At 35.3% G+C, this 27,096-nt stretch overlaps 1 protein-coding gene across 4 annotated transcripts in view; it reads right to left on the bottom strand.

Annotated features, from left to right (window-relative positions):
• Window positions 1-784: 784 nt before the first annotated feature.
• The window catches only part of LOC128855071 (serine-rich adhesin for platelets), a 50,577-nt gene continuing 24,265 nt past the window's right edge, over window positions 785-27,096 (bottom strand). For 3 of the 4 annotated variants that reach the window (XM_054089672.1, XM_054089674.1, XM_054089675.1), the window contains exons 2-3: window positions 8,466-10,544; window positions 785-5,280 (exon numbers count right to left, since the gene is read on the bottom strand). In XM_054089672.1, the coding sequence (XP_053945647.1) occupies window positions 4,744-5,280; window positions 8,466-10,544 (2,616 nt within the window). In that variant the 3' untranslated portion in view covers window positions 785-4,743. The remainder of the gene's footprint in view (window positions 5,281-8,465; window positions 10,545-27,096) is intronic. The other variant, XM_054089673.1, reaches the window with a different exon arrangement.

Below are 27,096 nucleotides of genomic sequence, written 5' to 3' on the forward strand. Positions count from 1 at the left end.
ACTTCAAAGAAGTGTTACGCATGCCTTGCAAAAGCGGTTGCAGTACGCCAAAGATCATATAAACTGACCATTAAGCAAATAGAAAACTGCCCTTTTCAGCGATGAATCCAAATTTAATTAGATAGGCAGTGAATGGCATGGCCTCGGCGGCCACAAGGCAAACCAGTCTTCAAAAACCGTACTGTGTTAAGGGGTTATACGCAGTTATGACTTTCAAAAAAAACGATTTTTTTATTGCATTTTTGTAATGTACATATATTCAAAAGTATACGCACGAAATTTGAAGTAGATCTAAGCAATACTTTCGGAGTTATACCTAAATATGTAGAGATGCCTCGGCACGTTTTAAGGTAGGTATTGAAACTTTAAACGTGTTTTTTTCAAAACGGCATTTTTCAAGTCGGTGTACACGATATCTCGAAAACGGCTTGTTTGATCGGTCAACCGTTTTAACTCAATCTTTAAAGATACATTTTCTAGTAATTAATCGTTCCTTTTGTAAATCTGATACTTATTTTCCATTTTATAATCAATTTACGGCCAAATTTTAACGTAAAAATCGAAATCATTTCTTTTAAAAGCTGCCATTTTGTGAAAATTCACTATTTTGATTAGCCGAACGATTAATTACTAGATAATCTAATATATTAACAAAATTTGTTTGGTTTTTTGATTTCAGATAATCCAATCCTGAGTTACGATGTACACCGTAAATCGTCTTTTTTTAAAGGAGGTTCCAGAAATCGCCTGCAGCGCGCTCTATAATCAACATTTTCATAAATAAAAAATTTTGTTACGTTCTTGAAGGATGCTTTTATAACGCCCAAAAATTTTCAAATTAAAATATTCTGAAGTTTCTTCAAGATAAATCCTTGACAACCCGTCTTTTATTTGCTTCATAACTGCGCATAACCCCTTAAGGACGTAAAATCCCGTCATGTTGTCCGAGAATGGTTTTCCACTGCTAGTCTGGGGCTGCTTCATCGAAAATAATGCTATGCAGTGGATAAATTTTTATGTTTACAAAAGCATAATGAAATATAGTATATAACGTTATCGCCTGCCGGTGGGAAATGCCAGTAATAGGGATATTCCAACAAGCGCCCGATGTGTACGGCAAAGGCCAAAAATCTTCTTTCTAGAGCACTAAAGTGGATATAATGTATTGGCTTCTACAATCCCCAGACATTAACTTCATAGAAAACTTATGCGAAATCAAATAAAAAAGAAAATTGATCGCAGTAATGTAGCAAAGGCTGATACAATTTTTCTACGAACCCAAAAAGCGCGCAGAAATATACACCTCATACACATCGTTGACAATTTGATAGCGCGTCCAAGCCAAGCTTGTGGCACGATTGTGGCAGCATAAACATCTCCCGTACATGTACGGCAAATTAGCTTTCAGTTGACAGTTTCCACCCCGACAGTCCTTTGCCGTATATAAATCCGGGTCGTTCCGGTAACGTAGAACCGACTGCCGTGTGAACGACAAGATTAGTATTAGTGTGAAAAGAAGATTAGTATTTTGTATAATAAAATGGGCCGAATGGGTTGGTGCATGATTACCATTCGGTATTCACAGGACGTAGGTTCGAATCTCGGTGAAACACCAAAATTAAGAAAAAGTTTTTTCTAATAGCGGTCGCCCCTCGGCAGACAATAGCAAACCTCCGAGTGTATTTCTGCCATGAACAAGCTCCCCATAAAAAATATCTGCCGTTCGGAGTCGGCTTGAAACTGTAGGTCCCTCCATTTGTGGAACAACATCAAGACGCACCCCACAAATAGGAGGAGGAGCTCGGCCAAACATCAAAAAAGGGTGTACGCGCCAATTATATATATATAATTCATACTACAACAAGATATGACTCCCCTTTCTGTGTTAACCTCGTAACTTCATTTTTTTCGAAATTGAGATTTTTAGTGAAAAACACTCCTTAGCACTCCTGTTAAGTAAAACAAAACATGCAATGTTCATAATGATTATAGATTTTTTTCAGAGCGTTTCGACTTTTCTCGTATCTACATGTTCGAATTCAAAAACCTCATATCTACTATAAGTATCATATCAAATAAGTTATAACTGTTCATAGCAGTTAAGTAACTCTAAACATTTTTATCGATTTACTGAAAATTCTGATTTTGTAGATACTAGATTAACACAGAAAGCGGACGATATAAAGCGAAGTTTGGAACTTTGTATAAATTTTGTAAAAAATCGGCAAATTTCCATCAAAATCTCAAAATTTTTACCTAGAATTTTTAGCAAAATTTGGAGCATGCAATTTATTGCGCTTTCAATTTTTGTATAATACCTAAAATGCTGGTTTCAAGTGGGTCAAAAATCGTGTAGATTTTTGAGAATTTTTTCTGTTTAGTTGGAGAAATTGCAGAATACCACGATCGTGAAAAATTTTCAAAAATCAGTGTGATTTTCACCTATTTGAAACTTGCATTTTTTTCAGAAATTGTGAGTAAACGGTTTGAAATTTTTACGAAAATTTGCCGAATTTTTTAAAATTATATACAGGGTTCGAAACATTGCCTTATATGGTTCTTGTTGTAATATGAACTATAGTTTTATAAAAAACAATTTAAATTGCAAAATAATCAATATGTGATGCACACTTTCTTTTGACGCTGAAAATATATATTTTACAGAAATATAGTTTGAAAGAAACTTAACTACATTATTGTCAAAGTTTTTTTCGAATGCAAACAACATTTTTTTTTAATACAATTTGCTTTCGTATCGCTACTATGTACTATACGCATCGCATTACAGAGTAGACCCCCAGCTAACTGCTGTGCAAATGAAAATATTCGCATTAACTTAGATTAGATTTATTGGAGGCTCGCACTTCGTCCTTCGCATTAACTTATTTCAGTTGCAAATTTTTTGTCTGACACTGTACACGTATTGCTCCTACCATACCATACGCAGGCTGTACATTTTAATACTGGCAGAAAAATTAAATTTCGTTGCTAGTATTCGAACTTGGCTGTTTTCTCTTTCAAGTTGAATAGTACCGTTCACTACGATTGAGTTCACACCAACAATGCTGCAATTTTACTTATACACACTTATGTACATAATTCATTAGCATTACGGCTATTGCCGAAAACGATTTAAAATAAAAGCTTACTAAGCAAAGAGATCAAGTTATGAAAAAAAAGAAATATAATATTACAAAACTAAACAATTTAATTCGTCAAGTTCATAAAATTTGATTTATGCCCAAAAGTAATTTTATGAGTACTAAATATCCTACTCTGTCAGTCTAAATTTAATTTCTTCATTAGAAATTAGGAAGTGTAATCATGTAACCAAAAACTTAAAAAGAAATTATTTTCTGGTGTTAACTAAGGTCGCCTTAGAGTTCATAAATGTAGATTGTCCATTTAGAAAGCAGACATTTTTATGCAAAATACATTTTGCTCCAACTTGTGAGCTGTAAGTCGAACGTGGGAAAAACTAAAAAAACAACTTATTCCTCTAACCAAATTGATTTACAATGATTGCATTCAGTACATACATTTGTACACATGCATTAATATTAGTACATATATGTATGTACGTATGTACGTATGATTGCTTTACCATCCATTTTAAACTTAAGTGGTTAATAATTCATTCTGAACACATACACACGACGCAACGAAAATATTAAATAATCAGGGTAAATGCAACATTTTAAGCGTATTTGTACAAATTAAATACTTCATAATTAATTCACATTATGTTGACAATATTAGGAAATCGGTTTTCGCAAAAATGTTTCTGCAATTCAAATCAAATACTCTTATATAGTATCATGGGACTTCTTTTGCCTGGCGATTTTTCAAACCACAGGGCAACGGAAGTGGTGCGCTATTTAGATACATGTTGTAATACTAAATAAAAATTTGTATTAAAATTCTGTATTATAAAAATGTTCGCAAATAAAAGAAAAAAGAAAAGTATTGAGTAATACTGCTATAAGTTGTCAAAATGGGCTAGGTAACGCACTGCTCACTTTGAAGTTGCACAAACATTTTAGAAAGAACACGCGAAGGCCCTAAACCAAAATAAAGCCTGAGATAAGAAGGCAGTGTAGGGTTAATTCGAGAAAAGAAAACGTTAATAGATTTCACTTCAAAAAAAATTAAGTGCTATTAGACACTCCTTACATACAGCTCTCTACAGCAACTTGCATTAGTAATTAAATCTTTTGCCAGAGTTAACCTTACATTTTTTACTCAAAATAAGTATTTAATGTGTTCAACATACGACATTTTCAACCCCATTACGTTAATATTCACTTTTCGAAAATATCGCATGTATTATCAATATACCATACCTCTTTTTTAACAAAAGCTATAATGTTAAATGATTAAACTCTATCGAGGATTGAAAACTAAATTAAGATTTAGATTATTTACTGAAACTGAGGATGTTTAGCCTTGAGCCCTGAAGCTAGATAAATCTGTTTTTTTGTTTTTTTTTTTTGTTTTTTGTTACAAACATTGAACCTTTTCAAATAATTGTTAAGCGCGTTCGTACAACGTATACAGTATACAGTTGAGTGTCTTATATATTGTTATACTAATTATTTACATATACCCTTATATGCTATATAATATTATTTCAAAATAAAACATTATTATACTTCTTATTCTTCTTCTTCCTACCTAAGACCTGTTCTTTAGGAACAAATGCCTGAGTGGCTCTTTGTGTGATTTCGTTTGTTAATTAAACATTTAAACAATACGATTGACTAATTGTATTTTGCGGCGATTATTTGCCAAGGTGCCATTGATCTGTGATACCCCCAATGTGGAGATCGCACCACTTACACTGCCAATTCTGGTACCTGTTGCCGCATTGATCGTCTGAATTGATGTTGTGTTACTGCCATTCGTTATAGTTTGGACAACAATATGTTGTGGTTGCACTTTATATTGTTTTATACTATGTTGTTGTTGTTGCTGCTGTTGATTTGGCTTTTGTTGCTGTTTTTGTTGTTGAAAGTGTTGCTGCTGCTGCTGTTGCTGTTGTGTTTGATGTTGTTGCTGTTGATGGAGCTGCTGCTGTTGTTGTTGGATTTTTTGCTGTTGTATTTGTTTTTCTAACTCTCCTGCAGGTCCTAACGAATAATTTATATTGAGGCGCGCACGCTTCGGCGATTGCGCAGCTACATTCAAATCGGCAGGACTTAGTTCAATTATATCAGATTGATTAATGGACAAATGAGTTTGATCGTCTTCAATATCGATTGCATCGTAAATATCCTCGACCTATAAAGAGAAATCGTACGGTTATTTAAGTGAAAGAGCAAAGAGAATGGTAGCAAGCAAGAGTTGTATATGTACATATATGTACGTATGTATGTATACTTATATGCTACATTCAATTATGTACATCACGACTGGACGGACCCATATTCCGTACTATGGTTGGTAACATTCACGCTCCCCTCGCTATAATCGCCGTCTTAAGCTTTCTTAGAAATTTTAATTTGCACTTTGGGTACTAAAAATGGTTCCCTCACAAGCACTCCTCTCTACGAAGTAGACCGGTGACTACACTACACTGACAGGACAAAGTTACTGCTACAACAACAACAACTGTCGGTTGCTTCAATTAGCTGTTTAATCGTATTTTAGAAAAAAAAAAAACAATATATGTACATATACATACATATATAAAATATTTATAAAAAAATTAAAAAAAAATATATATAAAAAAATTAAAAAAAAAATATATAAAAAAATTAAAAAAAAAATTTTTTAAATATTAAAAAATTAAAAAAAATATAAAAAAAATAAAAAAATATATATAAGAAATTAAAAAAAATATACACAAAAAATATATTAATATATATAAAAAAATTTTTTTTAAATATATTATATAAAAAAATTTGAAACATAAAAAAAATTTAATCATAAAAAAAATATACTATATAAAAGCAATAAACAAAATTTTAAGATGCAACTATTTTTTTGAGATTAAAGAATAATGAATAGAAAAGTTAAAATAATTGTTTTTATTTTTATTTACAAAATAATAAAATCTAATTTCAGGAGTTAAGGTTTGTGCATATTTCTACATTCACCGACAAATTATAGCACATCAACATTTTGACCAGTTTTGTCGATTTTTCTCCTTTTTCTAACAAAACCTATTTTAAATTCAAATTTCAAACTTTATACAAAAATAAAAAAATACCCAAATTTTTCATCACAACTCCTAAGGATTTTTTGTATACAGTTTTATAGCCCATTTAAATTTTAGTATAGAAAAATGCAAGTTTAAAGTTGATAAAAAAGCGCGGTTTTTCAGTTTTTTTTTTGTTGTCGATCTTGTGCAGTTTACAAATATTAAAAAAAATTCTCGCATTCGTTATATGAAAGAAAATGCATACCAACGCCAACAAAACCACTGCAAACTTGCACTTTATATTATACCAAAAATTCAATGGGATCTAAAACTGCAAAATTTTTCTAAAAATTATGATTAAAAAGTTTGAAATTTGTTGAGGTTTTTTATTTTGTACAAAGTTTGAAACTTCAAGTTATATGATTTCAGGTGTAGTATCACCTGTTTTTTTACAAGGTTGAAAACTTAATATGATAATACAGAACAGAAATATTGTTGGATCTGGTAATAATTGCATGGCATTTATTTTTTGTATATGATATCCGTCATATATCCGTCGCGGCTACGAGTTACATGGTCCATTCGATCAGTCCAATTGTTGACTACTTTATCCAATAAATCTGACCGTCTGGCATAAATTTGTTTTGTTGGAACCACTCGTCGTTGATGTTTGCAAGGCTCGATAGCGCACGCCATTCACCGTAACAGCAGCTCATTCCTCATTTCGAAAGAAATAAGAACCGATAATGCCGGAAGTGCTCTATTTATTTATTTTGAATGTAAATTTTCACAATTTTGAATCGTGTTCTGGCGTCAAACGATTCATGATGACTTGCCAAACCTTACTAAACAGAAATGTCAACACAGTTTGCCATTCTCAGCTGTCAACCCATAGTTATCGATATAGATAGTTCCCACGACATAGGTTCTACGTTACCGGAATCACCCGGATTTATATCCGGCCAAGGACTGTCACTTCAGCAGCATTCCCCGCATATGTATGGTTTTTATGCTGCTACAATAACAACAAGATATAAATAGTTCTCATACGGCTAAAAAAAAACACTAGATATAAACTATATTTTTATAAAATATTACAAAAAATTGAAAAATATTAAAAAAAAATATTAAACAAAAAATTAAATAAAAAATAAATCAATTGTGAAAACTTTGCAATATGTCGCACTCCTATTATTGTATATTATATTTTATATTATTATTATACTTTGTGTACATTAAGACGGTCTAAAAACAAATTATATTTTCTTTGATGCTTCTAAATTAATTTGTTCTGTGACCAAAAAAATTAGTCACCTATACTTTTATTTATTTTTTTACGTTACAACTAAAAAAAATATTACAATATAATAATTTTTTTTTTTGGTATCATTTTTTGGACATTTGTGAAAAGGCAATTAAAAGCGCAGGTTATGTAATATCGATGTGTAAGCATTTTATACTAAATTTAGGGAAGTGCCTTTTTCTCTATACAAATTCAAGGGTAATTTTCAAAGCGTAAACATTAAATAAAAGAATGAAATAAAAGTATAATTATACATACATTATACATATATAATTTAAATCTTCTGATAGGGTTATTAATTTTGCGCCATCTTGCATGTACAATCTTCATTTATTTTTATCTTAAGACTAGTACTAACTACTAGTATACGTACGTACGTATGTATTTGTACAAATAAAAAAATAGTAAATGTGCGACTTCTCACAACGCATTAACCTCTTCAGACACTTGGTACACACATGTCCACTTTTTGCTCTAAAAGATTTGCTTAAGCAAAATGTGCGTGCATAAAATAATCGTAGATATGCAAGTTTACAAGTACTTCGGTTAGTTAGAAGTCATGCAGATATGGTATATTCTCGAAGCAAATGCAGGTAGTTGATTTTTTTTTTTGCTTATTGCTTGGATCTGAAGAGGCATCTGTATCTTTTATTTCAAAAACATCCAAATATGCAACTTAGTAGGAAATTAGTACGAGTATCCTACGCTGAGATTGCGCATGCTCGACATGTTCATCTCGTATGGTTTAAAAATAAAACAGACTAATGCTGCGCGGCAGGCTAATGTAATGCGTTTAAGAAGTCACACGTATTGAACACTCTCAAATCCCGAACTACAGTCAAGCAGTGTTTTTTTTCTTTTTTTTGTTCACTCACTACGCCATAGCGTGAGCGCCTACTGTTTTAGAAAGCCATGAATTTATATATGTACATATGTATGTATGTATGTATGTATGTAAAACAAAAAACAACTTCAACAAAGAAAATAAGAATCTATGTATATACAAAATCGCAAATGTACCTTCTGCTCACGCTCAAGCACTCTTTGCGCCACCTTCTCCACTCTTTCAATTTTGTGTGTCTCCAAACTCACCTCTATATCAAAGTCTCGATGTTGTTGCATGCCAACAACACTCTCGCCAGCACCACAGCCATTCACATCTCCCGCCTCACTCAAGGCATCTGAGCTATTCATCACAATGCCACTACTTAACATTTCATCCTCTTCAATGTCCTCCTCCACGAACATATTGTCGACAATGGTATCGTCCAATTCTTGCTCCTCCAAATCGGAGGTCTCTTCTATTTCTGATTGACTATCCAATTCGATATCTGAGTCACCTGAGCTACCATGCTTCATTTCGCCTCGCTCCAACGCATCTAGATGATCTGGATTTACCATAGCATTTCGAATACCCATCGGATCTTTACGCGACCATTTTTGTACCTCTTCCTCCATCTTTACAATACGTTCTGGATTCATAGCCCAAAGGCAACCCTTTCGCTGATTGCCATTTGTCGCGGGTTTTTCAATCTTTTCGAAGCATTTATTCAACGAGAGGTTATGGCGCACACTATTCTTCCAGCCGCTCGGCGCTGTTCGGAAGTACGGGAAATGTTCACACATAAAGCTATATATCTCCGATACTGGCAGTGAGCCGCTACGTGAATTCTTTAACGCCATGGCTATAAGGCAGGAATAGGAGTATGCTGGCTTTGGAAACTCAGACTCCACTGGGGCAATCTTAATTCGCTGTTGTAGAGGCTTTACAGAAATTGTTGTGATAGTTGTGGTGCTAGCAGAGGATGGCGTTGTGATGGCTGGCCCATTGTTGAGACTTATTGGTATGAGGCCGGCAGTAAAGCTGCCACTAGTCGAACTAGTCGATGGTGAGGAGTGCGAAGAGGATGAAGACGATGATGGCGAACCGACTGAATTGCTGCCATTCTGCATGAGCGGTGAATGTACAGATGCTATGCTCTTTGGCGTAAAACTAGAATTTTGCACATTTCGTCCCACCAACTTTGTAACATGTTGGCCGCCGCCAACTAAGCTACCGTTGGCATTCACAACACTTATATTTTGCAACGGACTGGAGTCACGTTCTCTCTTAAGCATAATCGTGCCGTTTGTTGTAACTACTTGCCCGCTATGCGCAGATTTCGCAGCAGCCTGTTGTTTCAGTTTGTTATAAGCGATGCTATTGGCAAATGTTAGACCACCAATGCCAGGCGCCAGCTTGATGGTATTCGTTGTCGTGCTATTCACCATGCCATTCGAATTAAGCAAACTACTGCTGACGTTGCTATTCCCACTGCTAACATTGTTCGCCAGCCCATTCCCATTGGAATTATTGCTAGCATTTCCTCCACCATTATTACTTGTAACACTGACTCTGGTCTCCTCATAACTCGCAGTAACTTTCCGCAACTCTACACACAAATCCTTCTTGATCGTCTCTACGGCAGTCGAGCCCTTGCGCTGCAGTATCGAGTTCGTCGCCAATGTGGCCGGCGCTGTTGTGCCTGCTGTCACCGTTGATGAAATCGTCACAATCTGCTTTGGTATATGTGAATAAAGCTGCTCATTACGCATCGCACCGGCGCTTACTTTTAATTGGGCAGGAGAGAATGTTAAATGTGATTTGGTTTCGTTAACGTTAGGTGAGGCGGGCGGTGGCGTCGAATATACGGAACTCTGTAGACTATTCGCATTTAAATTTATTTTCGGTGACCTATGCAGCAATGATGAGGATATCAACGGCATAACCGAAATGGGATCCACACAAGCGCCTACATCAACGTAATAGTCGTTCGAGCACGACCACGATGGTCCGGAGCTATTACCTAGCCAAGAAGAAAAGGTTGTGCCTGAGGACGATATCGCACCAGAAGTCAGACTACTACCATTATTATTACTATAGTGTGTGGAAGAAATTGCATCGATGGCATTTTCAAAAGAGGACGGCAGATCGTTGACCAAAGAAGCGAGTTCACTGCTAACGCCAACTACATTCGAAATCTCGCTGCGTATATCAATATCGAGCATATCTTGCAGCGAATCTGAGGTGTATAGGTCTAATGTAGGCCGCGATGTGTCCTGAAAAATAAAATAAAAACAAATTAATAGACTAAATGTGCATATACATACATATGTATGACTATGTAATAAATAATGTGAAGGAGAGTGCGAGTTTTCAGGGAATTTTATCAAGGCATTTATAAACAGATAAAGTGTAAAAATTATAGGACTATGAATAAGTTCGTGCGGTTTTTTTTCGAAATTTGAAACTTTATTGACGTAAAATGGTTACAAATTTAATATTCAAAATATTGTCCATCGCTTACTACTACTTTTTCCCATCTTTCTGGCAATTCACGGATTCCCTTTGTGAAAAATTCGGTCGGTTTTGCCGCAATCCACGAATCGATCCATTTTTTGACTTCATCGTAATTACGGAAGTGCTGGTCAGCCAGGCCATGTTGCATCGATCGGAAGAGATAGTAATCGGATGGCGCAAGGTCTGGACTATACGGCGGGTGGGGTAGGACATCCCATTTGAGCGTTTCTAAGTATGTTTTGACCACTTGTGCAACATGTGGCCGAGCATTGTCATGTTGCAAAATAACTTTGTCGTGTCTATCGGCGTATTGCGGCCGTTTTTCTCGCAGTGCTCGGCTCAAACGCATCAATTGTCGTCGGTAGACATCCCCCGTAATCGTTTCATTCGGTTTCAGTAGCTCATAATACACAACACCCAGCTGGTCCCACCAGATACACAGCATAACCTTCAGGCCATGAATATTCTGCGCCGACGTCGATGTTGAAGCATGGCCAGGGTATCCATACGTTGCCCGACGTTTTGGATTGTCGTAATGGACCCACTTTTCATCGCCAGTCACAATTCGATGCAAAAAACCCTTTCTTTTGTGCCGTTGAAGCAGTTGTTCGCATGCCATAAAACGGCGTTCAACGTCTCTTGGCTTCAATTCATACGGCACCCAATGGCCTACCTTTCGGATCATTCCCATGGCTTTTAAACGTTTGGAAATGGTTGATTGATCAACTCCCAAAGTTTTTGCAACCTCTTCTTGCGTTTGAGCCGGATCTTGATCGAGCAATTCCTCCAATTCGGTATCCATGAATTTTGGCGGCGCACCCTCGCGTTCTTCGTCTTCCAAGCCAAAATCACCACTTTTAAAGCGTGCAAACCACTTCTGGCACGTTCGCTCAGATAGAGCATGCTCACCATAAACTTCCACCAAGATACGATGACTTTCGGCTGCTTTTTTCTTCATATTAAAATAATGAAGAAGAATTCCCCGCAAAAACACATTATTTGGCACGAAATTCGACATTTTCAAGTGTGGTAAAAATATTGTTGTTTACGCTTCAAATAAAAAACTTATACTGACGTTTGTGCCTTACGACAGTAGCTCTCCAATGAATGTTTGGAAATGTGGATCGATGGAATAATAATCAAGTTACGCCATCTGTTGTAAAACCGCACGAACTTATAAATAGACCTATTAGTATTCTTAGATCGATTTTTTGTTGAATATTGTTAAAGCGTGAAATACTGAAAAAACTATGTATTTAGTCTGATAGTAGTCACGCGTGATCTGTCAAAAAAAAACCTTTTGGAAAAAGTACATCCTATCTGCGTATTTATGTATGTATATGTAAGCACTCAGAACCATCGTAGGTGATACTTTGAGCGTTGGTTGACTAAGCTTCAGACTGTCAGAATACTGTCATCAGAGCAGCCAGAGAATGCCGCCCGATATCTTCCCAGCAACATCTCTACAACGTGGCTACTAGGCTCCGGTTAAGGATCATTGTAAGTTGCTCAGTAGGCAATTCCCGCTGGGTTGCTACCGCAGGAACCACCCCAGCAGGAACTTGCTGCAGGGTGGCCCACCTCCCAGGCATATCAGAAAACATCTCTTTGACTCTACTTCGATCGAAGACAACTGAAACTACTGGATCGAACAGTTTACAGACAGACATTTAACGTCGCCGGGAGCCTTTTACCACCTTCCTAAACTTCCGTCCCCGACCTGTTATCGCAGTCCAATCATCGCCCAGTGCAGATGACCACTCACCTAACGCCTCTCTCCCTTTGCACACAACGCGTCAAAACAGCATGTTTTTTTGGGTCTATCGTTAGATGAAATGAAAACTTGATGAACTGCTACAATAAGAGCACTAAAAAAGGGCTTCGGCAGTGTTATTTAGCTCGAAAAGCTGAATTTGAGCGCTGAAAATAAAAAAACAGCGACGGGCATATGTCAATGTGTGGAGAACATGGTGTCCTTCACAGTTACAGTAAGTAATAATCTTACTGTTTATTGCTCAAAATTAAGTATTAATTCTCTCTGTAGGATTCAGAAGGGGTACATTTGTGTTTGGAGACCAGGATGCAGATAGATGTACAGCTGTCCACAAAATAATAGGAGTGCCGACATGAAAAATGTTCAAAGTTCATTTTTTTTAGAATAAAATGGTTTTATTTCAAAACTTTTAGCGTAACATTAATCACATGAGCTATATACATCTATTCGTAGTTAAAACATTTCAATTAAACGTATACATAAACTTAAAATTTAATTCAGGTAAAGATATATAAACAATTGCTTCCACGTAAAAATAAGAGTGATTTGTATAATACTGTTTCTCTAAACTTTTAACACTAAATGGTCTTAAAGCTCTTCAAAACTATTTAAAGACATTAATACTTCGTGGTATGTCCTCGATTTCTTAACACTGCTTTGCACCTTCGTGGCATTGAGTCGATGAGATCCTGACAACGCTTAATTGGCATTCCTTCCCATACCTCTTTTACCACCTTCCATAAATCTTTCGAATTGGTGGGTTTTTGTTGATCAACACATTTTTTAATATCGGTCCATAGATTTTCTACTGGGTTGAGGAAGGGAGACTGAGCAGGCCAGCGCATAAGCTCAATCCCATTGACTCTGAAACATTCTTTCGCTGACTTACTCGTGTGCTCATTATCCTGCTGAAATATCCATTTTAGTGGCATATTCCATGTGGCATATGGGAGTATAACTTCTTCTAATATCCTTACTTAAACCTTTTGATCCATAATGCCTTCGATTAAATATATTGGACCCACGGCGCCATACGAAAAGCTACCCCATACCATGACCTTAGCGCCACCATGCTTCACTGTTTTTGTTGTGAACCGAGGATTATATTCCATATTGGGTGGGCGTCGAATATACTTTCTGGAGCCTGAACTGCCAAACAACTCGATTTTACTTTCATCTGACCACAAAATATTTCGCCATTTACTAGCCGGCCAAGATTTATGTATGCTCCTGTGCAAACTCTATACGGGCTTGCACATGCTTCTTTTTTAGAAGGGGCACTTTCCAAGGACTTCTTGCGTATAAATTATGATTGACCAAATGTCTGCATACAGTTTCAGCACTAACTGGTAAATCAAGATCGTCGCGTATTTTCCTTGCGGAAACAAATGGGTTACCTTTCCAGGTGCGTACGATGTTGCGATCGTCCTTAGAGGAAAGTTTTTGTTTTTGCCCGCGTTTTTCAGCTTTTGTTTTATAATACAAGGCGTTTGCTATCATTTGTGCAGAACATCCAAGTATATTTTGAATTTCCTTGTACGTTTTTCCGCTGTTCTTGAGACTTTTGATTAAAGCTCGCTTCTCTTCCGTACAATGCTTTCCTCTACCCACTAAGACAAAATAAATCAACCCAAATATTAACAATAATTCTTCGAAATTACTAGTAACCTTCTTACTTTTCGATTTTTGTAAATATGTTTGCTAGTTTATCGATATTTTAAGAAAGAAAGTTCGCACTCCTATTATTTTGTGTAGCGCAATAACAACCTTCTACAACAAAATGTATTACAGTTTTAAAATAAGGAAAGCAATAATAAATTTCGATTCACATTTCAATACAAGTGACCCGTTATGTGTACCGTTATGAATCGGCGTCGCTTGCGTTAGCGATAAAAAAAATTCTGCACTCACTTATATTTTTCATATCGGCACTCCTATTATTTTGTGGACAGCTGTATTTATTATTACTACCAAAATAGAAATTTGTTTCTAGTGCTGTCAACACCTATGTATAAAAAATAATCCGGGGAAATGATCGCGGTATTGAGGGGGGAAATCTCAAGAAAACACGCTAAATAGCAGTTTATACCAGTTCTGTCAGAGCTGAGTTAGCCTAGTTGTAAATCGGCTTTAAAAAAATGTTCATTTTTTTTGAACAATTAAAATATGTAACAGGCAAAAACAGACCAGAAAGCAGAAAGTCGTTCCAACGACAGTCGATTCTACGTAGCCGGAACGAATCGGATTTATATCCGACCAAGGACTGTCAGTGGAGAAGGAGAAGTGGCGAATCGAAAGCGGCTATAACAATTTCGAAAGAGCTGTAGAATAATAGACCACCTGCCGTTTTGTCCCTAAACGTCACAATTTAATCTAAATTATTTAAAAAAATCGTATAAAACTACATTAACCATTAATATTGTTTTTAAGAGTTTATAATAAAATACAATATTTCAAACACAATATTTCTAATACGTGTGGGTCATTTTGACCCTTATTTGTGGGTTCAATATAGTGAATGCGGCTACTAAAGCTTCTTAGATCTTCCCAGTTAAGTTGCAAGAGTCTCTTGGAGACTGTCAGAGATGGAGGGATTTTATTGCCTAATTTTCTCTGCACTAATATTCAAGCAAGCAACTCTGTTAGCGCCATGCTAGAACAATTTTTCTGCAACTATACAAATTGGATGATAGAAGAAGCAAAAGCGATAAATTATATAATATCGGCCATATTTACATTTACACCAGGCGTAAAGAAAACGAAATGCGCAACGAAAAAAGAAAGCACATAACCCTAAAATAGGACAAGACGAAACCCCTAAAAACCCCTCGTAAAATAAGCAAAAGAACATGAAACTGTTAACATTCTAACCATACGAAATACTTTTAATTTTCAGTGCCTGTGCGTATGTAAGTATATATCTACAAGCATACATACATACAACCACGTATTTACTTATATGCATAGGCATGTACCCTATGTACATATGTAGGTACGAGTATAATTTTCCGCAGTAATTTGTCCACGTTTTCTATGCTTACTTCAGGCTAATATATGAATGTATGGATATATGTATGTGCAAGAGAAGAAACGTTTTGCCATGTTTAATGTTTTCTTTACACGAATGAAGTTACCGGCTGGGAAGACATGTAGCAAGAAAGTGTGTACATACATATACATATATGAATACAAAAAGCCAGAAACACTTAAAAATTGTGGAAAACGAAGTAAGCAGAAAACTAAAGATACATAAATGGCATACCCAGAGAAATACCCAGCAAAGCATGAAATAATGCAGAGATATGCACACACTTACAATAACAAAAATACTTTAAACAAACATAAATGCCTACTTATGTATATGTACATGCATACGTAGATATATACTGAAATATGTATGAGCGTACATACATATCTATCAGTCACTTCGTGGTGGCACATATACATATGTATGTATTTGTATTGTTGTATTTTTCCCGCGTAATCAGAAATTATTAACGTGAGCATTGAGAAAAGCAATATGTAAACAAAAGTTTTAAAAAGATTGCATACACAAACAACTCAACTCGAATTTTAGCAATACAACACAAAACATTCAAATAAATACAACAAAAAAGGCACGAAAGTCGAAAATGCACGATAGTCAAAGGAAACGATGATACGAAGTCATACCAGTTATACTCCGAAAATACTGTAGGACAATAGGGTACCTCAATAAGAGTTCTCGATTTTTAAATGAAAATAAAATGAGTTGTGTGTGCTATATGTAACTTGGAGTTTTTATTGAAAAGAACATTTTATTGCGAAGAGTTTAGAGTAAATCCCCTAAAACTATTACAAGGGCACCAGATATTGACATGATCTTAATTTTTTTCGTTGTTATTTAGCATTCATCATTTCTTAATAGTCCATCATTCGTATAGTCCATTCTATAAAAAAGGTCAGAATAATCAAAGTTTCAAAGTTTTACAAGATTTATTAAAATTCAACCGATTCCATCGAAATTTCAAACTTCCGAATAAGAATATTCAGAATAATTTTTGGTGTGCAGTTTATTGCCCATCAAATCTTAATATAATAAAATGAAAGTTTGAAATAGCTCAAAACTTTCGTTGATTTTTTTAGATTTTTTTCTGCCGTTTCATGTATTGCATTCCTCGCACAGAATAAACCTTATATACATATGTAAATACGTGATAAACGTGGACTTTAATATTCATTTTATTTCCGACAGAGAGTTACCAAATTAAAATGGCCCAAAGCTCCCGTTGATTCTTGAAATTGTTTTTCTTTTTTGTGGGAAGTGCATTTTTTTTATAACTAGAGAAATTGCAAAAGTACTTCATTAGACCAAAATACAGAGATACAAATTTACATACATGAAATTTTCATAAAGCTTCCGATTAAAAAAATTTTTAATTTTGATTAAAATTTGATTAATTTTTTTTTTTGTTAATTTATATTGGAAATAAGTTTTCGCCCGCGTAAAAGAGGCGTCGCTGCTGATACTATTTTTGTGTTCTAGTAATAGACTGGTGATTTGGAAATGTATATGTGAGGTCTCGATCGCAGTAGTTGACATTCGTTTGAAGAGTTAAAGATCCTTTTTTATCTGACGTCAAACATGTCTACGTTCGTCCCGAAAGAACAGCATTTGCGGGAAGTCATGCTCATTATTACCTTTTAAAGAAAAGTGCAGCTGAAACGTGTCGTATATTGCTCAATATTTACGGTAATCACGCTCCATCAAATACAACTTTTAAAGAGTGGTTTCGACGCTTCCAAAGTGGCAGTTTCGACGTGAGTGATGAAGGTCGCGAAGGGGCACCGAAAAAATTCGCAAATACCCAACTACAACAATTATTGGATGTAGACGCATATCGAACCCTTGATGATATGTCTAAAAAGTTGGATGTTGACAGATCAACCGTCGGTAAACGTTTGCATGCGATGGGAATGGTCTAGGAAGCAGGTAACTGGCTGTCACACCAATTGACGAGAGACGTTTGGTGACGTGTGAGATGCTTTTTGAACGGCAGAAAAGAAAAGCTTTTCTGCATCGCATCGTCACTGTCGATGGAAAATGGATCTATTATGATAACCCTAAGCATTAAATATTTTGGAGCTTGACAGTTCAAAGGTTATGTTGTGCATCTGGTGGGATCAAAAGTGTGTCTTCTATTATGAAATGCGGCCAGAATGGGACAGTAGACATGAAAAACTGATTTTGCAACACTAGGGCACGTTGCTAAATCGGTCCAGAAATATTTGACGGGACTGAATTGGGATATCTTACGCCACCCGCCGTATTCCCCAGACATTGCACCTTCGGATTACCGTCTGTTGACTTCTTACGAGATCATCACAAACTGGCTCAATGAATGGATCAGGCCAAAAGAACTCGAAATTTTCGTCAGAGGAACCCGTATGCCCCTGAAAGATGGAGTAAAGTTGTAGCTTCCAATGGCACATACTTCACATAATATCATGTATTATTTAATTGTTAAATAAATAGTGAAAACTTTGCAAAATGTCGCGCTGCGGACCATCAAAATTTCTTTCGATATCGTCCCATACCGCTTACAATTACCTACTGATACTAAATCGAGTACCTAAACACCCAAATACTAGGCCTCAGCCATATTGCATCTCTGTATGAAACAGAAGAAGATGCATACGTACAGGTATATGTATGTGTATCGCCTAAATACATAATGAAAACAAAGAAAATGTTTGCATGTTATGAAAATGATTACAAAATAAAACGCTGAAAAGAAAAGAAAACAAAGAAATAAAGCAATCAAAGAAAAGAAGCCAAATTCCAATCAAAACAAACAGCACCAAAAAAAAACAACACAGGTCTAAAAGTGGGAAGAACGAAGACGAAAGTGATGACTTTTTGCATGTCGAATGTGCCGCACGAAACAGATGGGCGTCCACCAAGCGCAACAACTGCTCTCAACAATGCACGTTCACTATGTACAGGGTGTCTGGTGGCATAATTAAGAATTAAAAGCTAAAAAAGAATTACGTTTGATAAACGTTTATTTCAATAACTATTACAAAGAAGTCAAGTGCGGTATTTTTTAAATTATTAAAATCAAAATAATTATTACTAATTATATTTATTACCATTGCCCATTAACCTCGCGCACGATATTTTCCTTTTGTGCTGAGATGGTCGCTGGGTTTGTTTCATAGACTTTACTTTTGAAAAAGTCCATGGGGGGTAAGATCGGGCGACTTGGCTGGCAAGGATATGTCACCTAAACGGCTTATCAGTTTGTTACAGAAGAGATCATACAGTATCACCAGGGTCTCTCTGGCAGTGTGCAGCGGGGCGCCATCTTTCTGACACCATGATTGTGTAATGAAGAAAGGTTGTTCTCTCATTATAGGCAGAAAATAATCGTTCAACATGTGCCAATAAGATACTATGCTTGTAATTTGTATTTAATGAGTAATTTGTTTGTATTTCATCAAAGACTGATGTGTCGTATTATGATGGATCGCGAATATGTGCTACACTCTCAATATTTATTGACAGTGTTGCGATCCATATTGATGGATTTCAAAATTTCTAGAAAATTACATGTTCAATAAATATTCTGATCCAAAAATACTGCCTGTAAATATTGCGCCCAAAACTTAATTCTGCCACTCGACACCCTGTACATCATGTACTGTAGGGAGATCACAGTCCCCCGTCGAATTGTAGCGTTCTCCCATATTCCATTCCTTCTCATGACTTTTTAGACTTCTCTACTTAGGCTACAAACTTTGATCAAAGCATTCCTAACCGAGTTATGACATAAAGGGGTTTAGGGGTAGTCAGAGGCCCGAAAAAATGATTTTCAATAACTTTTTTTTTTTGCTAGTCAATTGCTTTATTTTGCAAAAATAAAAACATAGCATTAGTCCAGTCAAAAGAGACGAAAAAAATAGCCAACTTCGTAATTTTAGGAGTATGCGAGTTTAGGGTTTTATTATGTAAAACCCATCACTGTGAACTTAAATTTGAGTTTTCGGGGTCGGGGGGTGTGTCCCGCGGCCGCCATCTTGGAAATAAGGGTGCAACTGGTTTTTTGCGATTATCTCGTGAATTTCGAAAGTTACGAAAATTTTGTAAAATACTTTTTTGTAGATAATAATATTATCTACAACTTTCATTCAAAACGTTTTATTGTAAAATTAATAATAAAAAAGTTATAAACAAAATTACGCGAAAAATTAAGGGATGCATTGTTTTAAAGCGTAATAACTTTTTTTTTATTGATTTTATGGAAAATATACATCAGAGCTTTTTTATAGAGCATTCTTTTGTGAACATTTTTGTCTAAAAGTTTTTTCCGCTATCTTTATTTAGTCGTATGATTTTGAGCTGCTAAGCGGAGCAACCAATACATTAGCGAAGCGCGTACATGATTACACAGGCCGACAAAATTTAACCAACATTCAGACCCAGAAACCAGACTATATATTTCCAAAGGTTTATGATGCGCTAAATCCAAATCTGGCCTCAGAATTGCTCTATCAGCTCTGGTTTTCGAGATATCCTAACCTAAAAGTGCAAAAAACACCATTTTTGCCCATATTTGAGGTTATGTAGCCTTGCAGATGTTTTCTTTCACCAAAATTAAAGGATGGCATCTTTAAATACAATCCTTCTTTTTTCAAATGGCGTTTTGTTTGCTCAAATATCTTTTTTTTTCGCAGAGATATCGCATTTTGAAATTTTCATGTTTCGAAATTTTCCTACACCTGAAAATCGATTAAGATAACATAGACATGATATATTCGATTACTAATTTTCTTGGGTTTGAGGGCCTGAAATATATGGATTAATAGTATGTAAATTTGGAGTTTGTGGGAAAGCCTGCTCGCGGTATGATAGGGGTGGTTTCTAGGGGTTAGGGCTGTGTGTGACTCGGTACCCAAAGGTTAGATAGTGTAGGGATGTGGTGAGTCAGGACGCTTATGGTGTGAAACAAAATTTTAAGAAAAATAAGACTCAATTCAAGAAAATTAGTAATCGAATATATCATGTCTATGTTATCTTAATCGATTTTCAGGTGTAGGAAAATTTCGAAACATGAAAATTTCAAAATGCGATATCTCTGCGAAAAAAAAAGATATTTGAGCAAACAAAACGCCATTTGAAAAAAGAAGGATTGTATTTAAAGATGCCATCCTTTAATTTTGGTGAAAGAAAACATCTGCAAGGCTACATAACCTCAAATATGGGCAAAAATGGTGTTTTTTGCACTTTTAGGTTAGGATATCTCGAAAACCAGAGCTGATAGAGCAATTCTGAGGCCAGATTTGGATTTAGCGCATCATAAACCTTTGGAAATATATAGTCTGGTTTCTGGGTCTGAATGTTGGTTAAATTTTGTCGGCCTGTGTAATCATGTACGCGCTTCGCTAATGTATTGGTTGCTCCGCTTAGCAGCTCAAAATCATACGACTAAATAAAGATAGCGGAAAAAACTTTTAGACAAAAATGTTCACAAAAGAATGCTCTATAAAAAAGCTCTGATGTATATTTTCCATAAAATCAATAAAAAAAAGTTATTACGCTTTAAAACAATGCATCCCTTAATTTTTCGCGTAATTTTGTTTATAACTTTTTTATTATTAATTTTACAATAAAACGTTTTGAATGAAAGTTGTAGATAATATTATTATCTACAAAAAAGTATTTTACAAAATTATCGTAACTTTCGAAATTCACGAGATAATCGCAAAAAACCAGTTGCACCCTTATTTCCAAGATGGCGGCCGCGGGACACAACCCCCGACCCCGAAAACTCAAACTTAAGTTCACAGTGATGGGCTTTACATAATAAAACCATAAACTCGCATACTCCTAAAATTACGAAGTTAAATCTTCTTTTGACTGGACTACATTAATACATCATGTTTCACTGTTTGTGTGGAGCCCGCTTCTCCAGAGGTCCTTTGCGGTGATCATCAGAAGTCGTTGGAGATTTATCTAAAATCAATCGGACAGGAGAAATTAGTTTTGTTAATAGATAATGATGTGCCTGATCCAAGGTTTTTTTTCAAAATTAACAATATAGGCGGTCTCAAGAAATATTTTCCAGATTTTCCAAAAAACAAATCGACAATTAATTGTTTTAAAAAAATCCACATTTAAAAAAAAACCCCTTCGATCAAGCACGAGTTTTTTATGTTTTTCAGAAGCAGTATAACTTTTATTGAAATTTACCAAGTGGTTTTTTTAAGTTACAGTGATCACCAGTTCAAAAAACATAGTTGTGAGAAAAACGCATTTAAAGTTTTGCTATCGATTTATGTAGAGTTATACGAATTATTAAATTACTTACACTATATCATCTATTCTTGGCCCATATAATAGTTCTTCAGTCGTCATAGCAACATCCAGTATTTACTGTTTTTGGGCATATTTTTCATACTACATAGTTGATTAAAGCTTTCATTATTATTTTGACTGAATCCACCTACACATCTTAAATGTAAATTTTTCATTACTGAGATCATCGTAAGTAGGTTTGATAGCTTTATAAAACATCAGGAGGTAAGGGAGAATAACCGTGAGTATAAGTAGCAAACTCTCTTCTTGATTCAGCACGCTGGTAAGAGCACAATGAATCTTCGCCTTTTGGACACATATCATGATTCGGCTTTTCATCGGTCGAGCAGTATGATAAAAAGTAGCCATTTCATAGTAGCCAAAGTAGAAGATTTCATATCTTCAATACAATCACAATGACAGCGTATTGATAAACCACAGTACACAGTTAATTTGTATATTACTTTTCCTGTAAGCGTACCTCGTCCACCAACACATTTCTTTCAATTTTCAATGCATGTAATCGAGTTCTTTTCAGTAATATTGTATACGTACATTTATCTAAAAAAGACGGCATGTCCATCAGTCCACAAAACTTGCACAATCCTTCGTATCCTATTCCTAGTATTATCATTACAAAAATGAAATGTCTGTTTATTTCATAAGAATGTCCAATCAAAGAACAGCAAGGAATATATTCATTTCCACAATTATTACATACAATTACAATCTTGTATCCCAGCCCGCGTGTACTTGCTGTTTGAAACAGTACATTTCCATGACTTTTTTATCCTTTAAAGAGCAGAAATAGCAATGAATTCCATAATAAAATTTATTATTTGAAATTCAGTACTGCTGTCTTCAGGTGCATCATCTTCAGTGTTTTGTTTCAATTTTTTAGAAGATGTTCTCTGAACATTTTCATCACGTTCCGCTGTTTTCGGATTAAACACATTCTTTCTTTTCAGGTAGTAATCCGGTGTAACGACCGAAATTTCGACATTTTCTCATGAATCTTTTTTAAAAAGAAAATAAAATGCGATCGTTTTAAAGTTTTTACATGTTTTTATTGGTGTTTTGAAGTATATAAAAAATTTTTTTTTAAGTTATTTTTATATTAATTTGTTTCAATTTTTTCACGTCAAAGTGGAGTCCTTAAAAAAAAGATGAATTGGTTCGGGGAAACACACAGCCTTCCAAAGTCATCTGAAATAAAAAAGAGATTATTATTCTGAAGACTTTATTTTAGGTCCCGAATCTAAAATATATTGTACATAAAAATAAAAAAACAAAAACAAAATGGCGGACTTCTGAAAAAAGTTCTCAAAATCTAATTTTTTTCTTCATAAATTGTTTAAATTAAATAGTTTATTATTGAAAACTTAAATGTTTTAAAAGTCCGGGATCTAGATATGTGTGTCTAGAATAACGGGTTAAGTTTTTAGCCAAATCGGTTGAATAGATGAATCGATTTTTTATAAAAAAATTATACTTACTTTAATCAGCAGCTTTTACAGCCCTACGTAAAGTTCTGGCCTATTTACAGTTGGTTTCTGCAGTTTTCTCTGCCCTCAAAATCCGTGCATTGTCAACATCGTCAGCGTAGTCCTCTCTTTGTCCTACGCTTTTTCGGAGCACTTTCCTCGGTGCTCTCCACTTTTACGACCATCTTTGTGTTCTTAGCTGCCTCCAATTGTTTTTTCACTTTTGCGTAATCGGTAAGTTTTTTTTTACACCTTGAAGTGCTCGGTACATTCTTTTCTTCACATGCAATACACATTATTGCTTCTCAACTTCTGCATCGCCACCGTAAGGTTTATCATCTATCAAATTTTTATTGGTTTTACTGTCCCCATCTCCAATGGACCTCACATACTTAACATCATAACGCTGCAGAGAACGCCTGAACATTTCGGAAATCCCGTTGACTTCCATTTTGCCAGTACGGCCCTCGTGGTTTGCTATGCATTCATCTTTGTGATCATCGTATAAACTCTCGGCTTCGATGGGATCTTTCGTTGCTAAATACTTTCATCCTTTACATATGCTTGACTTAACTGTGACGTCAACAATTTTATTAGAAAATTTTCCTATCAATAACACAATGCCCAAGAGAGAGGAAAAACCTCTCTTAGCCCACGAACCATCTCCTGAAACAGTCAAGTGTTTTTCTGGGAAACCTTCTGCCACATTCTTTTCGTTTTCTTCCTTTATTGCTTTTTTAAGCACAACATCAGTAACAGATTTGACAGCGACACTTATTTGCTGTATCACTTGATAATAAAGAGACTTATGAAAAATATTTAAATCCATCATCGAGCAAAAAAGATTAATTTCAGCGTGACCGATGCCAAGCAATCTCATTACATAAGTAAATCGTCGGTTAATTTCATACGCATTTTTTATCATTGGACACGAATCAATTAGATATTCTCGGCACGAACACTTCACACATAATTTAAATCATAGTCCTCTAGGTGAATTTTAAAAAAATTTAATATCACTGTTGCAAAGTTTACATTTTAACTGCGATTGTAACGCACCAAAGACCAAAGCGAAACTGATTAAAACGTACTTGAAACGTTCAAAATCACTGTTATCTTTCAGTTTTTCTGCGCTTGTACTCACAAAATCAGTATCAGCTTCTGCAGTAAATTGATTGCCCTTAAATGATCTCTTTCTTTCACCTTTATTCTTGTGCCAACCTCGACTAAAGCGCTTGTTTCCCATTTCAGAGCAGTGTGTATTCGTCGAGTGCAAAACGTTTACCGATGAACTGCTCGATGGTACAGATCAGTATATTGTACCACATTCTTATACACATGCCCCACAAAGTCTGCGTTCACCCGAATAACCTTCTTAAATTTATTAAAAACAAAATAGAATATTATGATTAAATTGAAATCTTTACAATTTGTTTATTCACTACATTCCCAGCTTTTAAGGGCAAAAAAAAACAAGGTTCCTCACTTCACTTTTTAGATAACGGGAAAATAATTACAGCAGCATGTAAATGTGGTACCAAAAAGTCTGCGTTCAGCCTGTTTATTTTCATGATACCGTTAATTTGAAGATATTTTTCCTTGTTTATATTAATTTTTGATTGCGCATTACTTCGACTGAATGTTAACAAAGCTTTGTTGAGTATTTTATTTATAACTGGAGATAATTAAAGAACATGGAATGAAAGGGAAAAGAATTAAGCGTTTCTGAGAGGAAAAATATTATAAAAATGTGGAAAGACGGAAAAAGTTTCCGAAATATTGGAAAATCTATTGGGAGAACGTATTCCTCTATTCAGCGAGTTGTAACAAATTTTCGGCAAACTGGAATTTTTACATCTAAGCCCAGGTCAGGGCGTCCGAAAAAATTATCGACCCGGGAAGAGCGTTCTATAATAAACTTTGCAAATGTTAACCTCCGGATTACATCCTCAAAATTAGTTGAAAACATAAATCAAACATTTAAAAAAAGTATTCGCGCTGAAACTGCCCGAAAAGTTCTACGGCAAGCCGGATACCATGGTAGAGTCGCCCGAAGAAAGCCTTTCATTTCTCTTGTGAACAGACATAAACGCATTCAGTTTGCTAATGAGTACATAAATAAGCCTCCCGAGTTCTGGAAAAAAGTAATATTTTCAGACGAAAGTAAATTTTGTATATTCGGAATAAAAGGCCGTCAAATTGTTTGGAGAAAACCTGGAACTGTTCTTGAAAAGCAAAATCTTGTTGGCACGGTTAAGCACGGAGGTGGCGGGGTTATGGTTTGGGGCTGCATGGCGGCAAATGGGGTGGGTCAGTTAGAATTTATTGATTCGACGATGGATAAATGGGGATACTTGAACATACTAAAACGGAATTTAAAGCAAAGTGCCGAAAATCTCGGCTTATCAAGAACATTTTGGTTTCAACAAGATAACGACTCAAAACACACAGCCGAGATCCTTAAGCTTTGGCTCTGGTACAACGCTCCAAAACAGCTTAAAACACCGCCACAGTCCCCAGATCTTAACCCCATCAAGCATCTGTGGGATCTATTGGAAAAAAGAATTCGTCAGCAAGTGATTACTAGTAAAGAGGTTTTGCGGAGTGTTATGCAGGCAGAATGGAGGAAGATAACAGCAGAGAATACAGAGAAACTAGTAAGTTCACTGCCAAATAGGCTGAGTGAAGTCCTGAAGCAACGTGGATATCCAACTAAATATTATATTTAATTTTTGCATATAGCATATCATGTTTTTGTATTAGACTTTAGGACTGAATGCGGACTTTATGGTCGCTTTATTTACTTGTTACAGCCATTATTCACCGTAATCTAAAAACTTAAGTGAGGAATCTTTAAATTTATTTTTGTTTTTGAAACTTAAACATATAATAAACATATAAATATATACAAATTTATAAAAATTATAAAATCAGGTTGTGTGTTTCATTCACTAAAAGGTTATTGTAGGGTGAACGCAGGTGTATTTTGTCTATGTAAGTCGAATTTTTTGGTACTATACGAATACCTGGGTATACAGGGGGTATACCTGGGTATACGTATTGTATACCGGATAATAAAAGAGGGGACGGTCAGAGCAGCTACTGCTGGCGTGTCACACGCTTTCATACACACTACGGCGCGCTCTCTTATTTTAGCTATAACTTTAAAAATAATTAAAATTTCTGTCTGAAATTTTTAAAGTATATTCTTAAGATGTTTTTCTTCCGAAAAATGTAAAAAAAAAAACTCGATTTTTTGTACCCGTCACACCGTACTACTACCTTCACTGAACGCGACTTATTAATATTTTCAGAACTCCGAAGTTGTCTTGAAACAATGGTAAATTACTTAAAAAATAATATATTTTAGCACACAACGCTCCGGAGCGCCCGAGCACCCTTTGTTAATTCAGATAAGCGGTTATTCTCTCTACTCTCCTCTCCCTTTCGTTTAACACACACACATGTATCCAACCCTACCGCTAGCGTATGTTGCATTCTTTGCAAAAAAAAAAAAAAACGAGCGTAAGATTTTTGTGAATTGCTTCGCCGCCGAGCAATGCATGCAACATTCATATGTGTCGGTAACGATGACAGAATTTCCCGCGCAACTTATTTTTTGTTGAATGCTGTTATGAACATAATTGTTGATGAGAACTTCATGTTAAAAGAAAGTTGGAATAAATGTGCTTTTTGTTGCGATACCACGAGTTGAA

This window comes from Anastrepha ludens, chromosome 2, assembly GCF_028408465.1.
Source record: "Anastrepha ludens isolate Willacy chromosome 2, idAnaLude1.1, whole genome shotgun sequence".
Lineage (NCBI taxonomy): Eukaryota > Metazoa > Arthropoda > Insecta > Diptera > Tephritidae > Anastrepha > Anastrepha ludens.